Source organism: Clupea harengus, chromosome 3 (assembly GCF_900700415.2).
Source record: "Clupea harengus chromosome 3, Ch_v2.0.2, whole genome shotgun sequence".
Lineage (NCBI taxonomy): Eukaryota > Metazoa > Chordata > Actinopteri > Clupeiformes > Clupeidae > Clupea > Clupea harengus.
This window is the reverse complement of record NC_045154.1, coordinates 20,856,563-20,864,062: the sequence shown is the minus strand read 5'-3', so window position 1 is coordinate 20,864,062 and position 7,500 is coordinate 20,856,563. Positions and strand designations below refer to the sequence as shown.

General features: G+C 46.5%; 1 protein-coding gene across 1 annotated transcript in view; it reads right to left on the bottom strand.

Moving 5' to 3' along the window:
• Positions 1–7,500, bottom strand: part of cdh13 (cadherin 13, H-cadherin (heart)) — a 382,402-nt gene that overhangs the window by 17,474 nt on the left and 357,428 nt on the right. The window contains exons 13-14 of the mRNA XM_031564913.2: positions 3,370–3,603; positions 1,364–1,588 (exon numbers count right to left, since the gene is read on the bottom strand). Of these exons, the coding sequence (XP_031420773.1) occupies positions 1,364–1,588; positions 3,370–3,603 (459 nt within the window). The remainder of the gene's footprint in view (positions 1–1,363; positions 1,589–3,369; positions 3,604–7,500) is intronic.

The window sequence follows — 7,500 nt, the reverse complement described above, 5'->3', positions numbered from 1 at the left end:
GCGAGAGCCCCATTCCCATTAGGGTGCATTAGCATACCGCTAACAGTGCTTTAAAGGGCTGGAATGTTAAACATGCTGCTTTAAGAAAAGAGAAGGTAAGAGAGAGAGAGAGAGAGAGAGAGAGAGAGAGAGAGAAAAAAACGGAATATGGATGGAGCGATTTTCCCCGTGATGGGAAATCACTGAGCACGGAATCCTCCACGTGTCTCGGGGGGTAATTGGGCTGGAATGGCACTGAGTCCGTTAAACCGGATGACGGGGAGTGGATGGTGGTCAGGTCAGGTAAAGGGTAGTCACTTTATTAGACCCTACTTTATATCCAGGGGTTTCCACTCTCTCATACATTCATCCCCTTTTGATCCGTCTCTCTTTCAGAGGGGGGGATCAGGTGGCGTCGAGAGCAATTGGTGGAAATAACCTTGTGCGCGATCAGCACATTGTTCTCTGGATCCCCCTGATCCCCCTCCACCTGAGTCCCGTTTAATAGAGACAACGGGCTCTCGCGGCGCCGAGCACTTTGGAGAACTCCAATAAAGTGGTTTAGCACTGGGACATTTACAAGCTGGAGACGCTATCTGTGCGCAGAGGAGACATGAAGGACACCGGTGGAAGGATGCCTGGCGGTAGCGCGCCCGTTTCAAAACATTATGCAAAAGTGCCTAGGGCCACTGTGCGCTCTGAGTTATTTGAAAAATCCATTTTAAAAGAGAATGTACACAGTGACGGGTATAGGGGCTGTTATTTCATAGACAAACATAAACACAACAAATAAAATAGGTTTTTATTTCAAGACTGGCTTGATGAAAATGGGGACATGACAGTCGTTGTGTTCTTGAACTAACCGCGAATTTGGAACCCGTGGAGCCGTTGAATTTCAGATTGAACTCCTGTGTTGCAATGTCTGAGTAACATTCTATCACAGATATGGCCTCAAGAACTCTCGAAACTATCCATCCTGATCGTGCAGTGTTTTTTTTTCATTTATAGTGCACCAACCACGCAGAATGTGTCTGTACACGTGCTACATATAATGTGACAGCCAATAAATAGCCCATAAACAGCTTTATACGTCTGAGCTAACCACCAGGTTTGGCAGCTATATTTATCCTTCAGCCTTCAGATAGCCTTCAGCCAGAGAGGTGTATGGTAGCTTAGAGCCCACGTCGTGTCGTGCAGTGAGGGGGGACTTGAGAGACGTGAGACGCGACACGTGAGACGAGGTTGACAAGGTTGACAAGGTTGAAGGTTGACAAGGTTGACGAGGTTAGAGCATAGTACATCATATCGTGCAGTGAGGGGGGACTTGAGAGACGTGAGACGCGACATGTGAGACGTGTGAGACGAGGTTGACGTGTGGACTCACAGAGTGTGGAGAGAAGCATGGCGGCGGCGGCGAGCAGGGGGAGCAGGCCGGAGCGCAGTGAGCCGGCGGCGTTGCAGTCCATCCTGTGCTTCTTGCAGGTGCACACCTGGACCTTGATCTCCGTGTTGCTGGACAGCGAGGGCACGCCCGAGTCCGCCACCACCAGGGGGAGCTGGTAGTTGGCCCGCTTCAGGCCGTGAAGCAGCGTCACCTGCGAGTGTGTGTCTGATGAGGGGAAGAGAGAGAGAGAGAGGAAGGGAGAGGGAGAGAAGGAGAGAGCGAGGGAGAGAAAGAGGGAGAGAGAGAAAGAGATAGAAAGACAGGGACAGGGAGAGCAAAAAAGATTAAATACATAAAAAAGATAAATATAAAGACAGAGAGAGAGAGAGAATAAAGAGAGGGAGAGAAATACACAAAGAGAAAGAAAAAGATAGATAGATAGATAGATAGATAAGAGAAAAAAGAGAGAGAGATAGTTTGAAGCTGATACAATATAAAGAACCGTTCAGTCTTGATTTGTTCATTCCTTTCTCTCTCTTTTCTTTAACTCCGTCCATCCTCCTCTCGCTCCTCTCTCTTCTGTCTCTCTGTCTGTCTTTATCTTGCCCCCTACCCCCCCCCCCCCCCCCCCCCCCCAACACACACAGCATATTGAGGTCATGATCCTGTAAATGTGTTGTACAACACTCATGAATGAATCTGTCTCATTTTGTTTCAATTTCCCTCCTGCTATCTGAGGTTTCAGTTGTGACAAACAGCAGGCGCAGAAGCACAGACACACTCACACACACAGACACACACACACACACACACACACACACACACACACACACACACACACACACACACACACACACACACACACACACACACACACACACACACAGCACCATTTCTGGTCTGTCAGTCGCAGTTAATGCCTGCCTACAAGGTCTACCCTCTGTCACTCAAAACCCAAAATGCAACCACACAACCTTGAATCTAAATCTCTTACCTCTTCCTCCCTCTCCCTCCTCCCTCCTCCCCCTCTCTCCCTTATCTGTTCCTCCTCCTCATCTACCTCCTCCTCTCTTTCTCTCCCTCAACTGCCTCCCATGATCCTCCTTTCCTCTCCTTCTACTCCTCTCTCTTTCTCCTCCTCTCCCTCTCTCGCTTTTCACCTCTTTGTGCCGCACTGCTGCAAGACCATGCATGCCCTTCTCTTTACACAGACCTTTTCCTAATGGTATAGTAGAGAGGGTTAGAGAGAGCCTGAGAGAGAGAGAGAGAGAGAGAGAGAGAGAGAAAGAGAGGGAGAGATAGTGTGTGTGTGTGTGTGTGTGTGTGTGTGTGTTTGCAGAATGCTGAAGAGGGCCTGTAAACAACTCCACCAAAGTCTTCTCCCAATCCTCATCACAAAAGCCATGAAGAATTGGAACACTTGCTCTCCTCAGTCTATTTTCTGTGAAGTGTTTGGGATATATATCTTTTTGTAATAGTAACTTCTGAAAGCCAACCGAAAAACTTGACTTGGAAAAGGGACACCACTCTGAGTACCCTTGGTACCAGAACTTTCTTGTTTATTTTGTGAGATTGCCCTCGAGCTCGGCAATTCTTCCTCTGCAGGTAAACATCTATTTTCACAAATATATTTCCAAAACTGTTTTCCTTGAGTGATAATTTAAAACAGAAAATGATTTAGTTCACTTCAGACTTGCCACGTAAAATGTGTGTGTGTGTGTGTGTGTGTCTCTCTGCGTGTATGTCTATATGTAAAATACAGAACACACAGCAAGGATTCCATCTATATCACAAATAAATATTTAAGAAAATGATTACAGACATATAAGATATTTTATAGCTTTGGTGCATTCGAGTGAGAAAGTAGTAGTAAGGTCTCGCACTATTCTAGATGCACCTGTCTCTCTTTTTTACAACTACCTCTCTCTATCGGTTCCTCTCTCACTCTCTCTCTCTCCCCCTTTCTCTAAATGATTATAGACGTATAAGATAAACCTCAAACTCACTGTTGACCCTGACGGCCCTCCACGTCTTGTCCAGGCCGGACTGCTTGCCCAGTTCGATCTTGAAGGGCTCGCCGTTGGGGTAGATGTCCTTGTCTCTCCCGCCCACCATGAACATGTTGACCTCCTTGGCGTCTTCACACACGCGCACCACAGACGGGTACACATAGGGGGCATTGTCGTTCACGTCCTCCAGGGTGATCACCAGCGTCCCTGTGCCTGTGGCCGGGGGGTCGCCTGCAGGTGTGGAGAGAGAGAGAGAGAGAGAGAGAGAGATGACATCACTTACAGGTGTTGATTGACAGATCTAAAGGATTCACATCATTTTTGTGTTTTTTTTTGTTGCTGTTGTTGTTGTTGTTAATATCCTGCTTCCTTGATGATGTTTTCTTTTCATTATTACTATTGAATTACTATTACTCTTCCTATTGTGTATACAGTGTATACACCCAGCCCAAATGCTATGCAGATATTGTAGAACATTATGATCATGCCAATAAAGCTTCTTTTGAATTTGAATTCAAATTGAGACAGAGACAGAGAGAGCGAGAGAGAGAGAGAGAGAGAGAGAGAGAGAGAGAGAGAGAGAGAGAGAGAAAGAGAGAGAGAGGGCAGTTGTCTTTAACATCCCTTTATTGGAACATTGATCTCAGAACAATCATTATTGACATGATTAACAATATCATGATTAACAATAATCATTGAAACTGTTATTAGTGTACAAAACAACCATAGCATGTGAAGGGGAACATGTATGAGGAACATTTAATACACAACAAAACCGAGGAAACCGCTTCATGAGGGAAAGTAACTCTTTTCCACATAGTGCCCTTCTCTACCTAATGGCCATAGAGGAGGATGAGCTCCTCTGTTTCCTTGACTTCCCTTGATCTTTCACTCTGATTGTTTCCTATTCAGAAAGAGCCCATGCGGGAGCTTGGAAATACACAGGAAGGAAAAAAAAGCACTTAACATTTAACATGAAGGCCATTTGTGGATGGATGCCTATGGTCCTCTGGAAATGAACTCAGCCAAGCGGCTCCTCCTGGTCGCGGTGAGAACCGTTAAAGGCCACGGAAACTCCGGAGTCTCATCAGAACCCCAACAGCTCACCATGCCCCATGCCACAGCGAACCGCGGTTAGAGCACCATTAACCAGCCCATTGCTGTACTTCTCTCATAACCACTTAATAACTAAGCCACAGTCTACCTATTTGTAATTTTAGTGGTATTCGGGTTTCTCAGAAGGGATTTGCAGCTTAGTAATATCTTGCAGGTTTGGGGTGAGTTGATTACCTCAGACAAAAGCAATAGAGCTCCCATTTCATAAACTGCTCCACCTGCCAACAGAAGACTTATCAAACAAGATCTTCCCTCCCCAACACGTGTAACTGATTTCATGCATGTCATTTCAGCTCAGCGGCAGGATAGGAGCATCAGATGTGTTGTTGCTCCGCAAATCATGTTGAAAGGAATCTCTGAGTTTATGGCTAGCAAAAACATTCAGATTGATATAAACAGCAGTAACAAAGTACCATGGCCCCCGCCAGATACGCAATTCCGAATATCCATCAACAGGCGTTAACACAACCCAGTGTCTTTTTCAATTTCTGCAGCCATAATGTCCTTTCTGCCTCGTCCCCCCCCCTATCCTCCCCCATGCCAAAACAAACGTCTCATCATTTCGCAGCCTCCATCAATAGCTCTGAGCGTCACTTGATTTTATGGGGCAAGCGTATCAAAAAACGAACTGCATGTCATTTCCAAACCACAGCAACGTGAATCATGTGGCTCTCGCTCGCCCGCTTGTTTATGTCTGAATGGGGGCCTCCGCTAGGCAGCCCAGGCGTCGCGCTTTAGATCAGATTATGCTTTATTGGATCAGTAATCTCCTAAAAAACAAAAGCGGAATTTATTTCACTTGCATTCACTCTCTCTCTCGCTCTCTCTCTGCATGCGTGTGTGTGAGTGAGATTAGGAGTTATGAAATTGCACTCATGCGGCGATGTTTTATATATTTACCAAATAAAACGGAAAGAAGAAGAAAAAGAAATTCACAAAGATGAAGACTAGGAGACTTTCCCTGGGGAGAAAAAAAACGTCCTGCTTTCTTGGGTCAAACCTGCATTTAGAGGGGGGGTGGGGGGGTGGGGGGGTGGGGGGGTGGGGGGCTTCTTCACCTCTGCCTGGGTCATGTAGATCTCTGTTTTCATAACAGGCCTTTACCAGAGGGCAGTATTACTGTTAATGAAATGATATCTACTGCTCTCTGTGAGGGAGGTGAGGGCATGCAGGAGCCAGTCGAGGGGGTAAAGCAGAGGAGAGAGAGGCAGAGAGTGGAGCAGCGCGGCTGAAAACAGCATTGTCGTAAATGTCAAAGGGAATGAAAAACAGCAACCCTTGGCTGAGCCCCGCGCAGACCTTATTCTCCTCCACCTCCAGGGTTTTGATAGCATCACAACTGACCCACCAGACAAACACACACCACACACACAGTTTTACTCTTTCTCTCTCACACACACACACACACACACACACACACACACACACACACACACACACACACACACAGTCTCTCGCACACACAGACATGCCTGCACACACCTACACACACGTATACACAAAAAAGCCAGTGGTGAGAAACAACCAGAAGCTCAAGCCGATGCCTCAGAGGATAGACGAAGCTAAGCCTGTGAAGCAAAAGAGAGCTGAGACCGCGGGGCGAAGACAACAGCTGACACTGTCGTGTCAAACCCCACAGAGAAAATGAGCAATTACTGGGCCTCTACTGATCCCCACTGTCACTTCATCCTGTCTCTGTGTCTCACGCACGGACACACACAAACACACACACACACACACACACAAATCCATACACACACACACACACACACACACACACAAATACATACACAAACATACATACACACAAAGGCACAAACATACATACACACACACACACACACACACACACACACACACACACACACACACACACACACACACACACACACACACACACACACACACACACACACACACACACACAAATACATACACAAACATACATACAAACAAAGGCACAAACACACACACGCACACATATGCACACATATGCACACACACACACACATGATACACACTCACTATCTGAGGGGTTCCAATTTCAGTCATGCCCTGTGTGAGCCCCTGTATGCTGATAAACACACAGCGTGGTTTGTCATATTGACCAGTGATTCAGAAGACGCTGTGTGTAATGGCATTAATTGGATCAGCACTGTATGGCATACTTAGTATTCTACACTCGAGCAACCCAAAGTGGTTCACAGTTCGATAACAACACCAAACAACTACAGCACAGCACAGTGTACAGGGCCTGACATTACCTGAAGTGTCCTTTTTTAGTTATACACAGGAAAAGATGGTCATTGCTTTGTGCTATTGGTTGGGGACTTCCCGCAGCGGCCAATCCTCTCTCTGGCACATGCCAGCAACCTAACCTAACCAATATAACAACTGCCAAACCATATATCCAGGGCAGCAGGATACAACAAGATTTCACATATTTCAGTTTTAGTTCAGGTTAATTCACAACCCCAAGTAGTCTGTGAGTGCCTCAGCCACAACCACTGGCTCGCTTTTTCAGCAGCTTCAGGCGACTCCCTTTAAAGCTCTTCTGAGTGACCGTCCTCAAAAACCCAAATCCAACTGAAGTTTTGTGGTTGATATCGCTCCAAAGCCATCTCCACTGGTCTTGTGTATGCTTGCCAACCTTGCTCCCTCGCTACCGCCACCAGTTCCGCAGCTTCTTCCGTTCAAAGGCTTTCCCAATCGCATCTTCAAAAGGGAATCGTTTACTCGTTTACTCGACGCTTTTATCCATCTTAGGTGAGTTACAAGGGCATCCTGTGGTGGCCGGGAATCTAACCCGGGTCGGCTGTGTAAAAGGCGGCAAAGCCAATCAACACCCGCTACTGTACAACTACTGTAACACCGACTAAATAAAGAAATACATGCTTACATTCATTTCCCCATTTGCCAGTACTGTTTGTATGTGACTGGTGTCCACTTTACTGCCCCTCTTGCACCACATACATTATTTAAAAGAATGCCTCAATGCGTAGAGACCCTCGG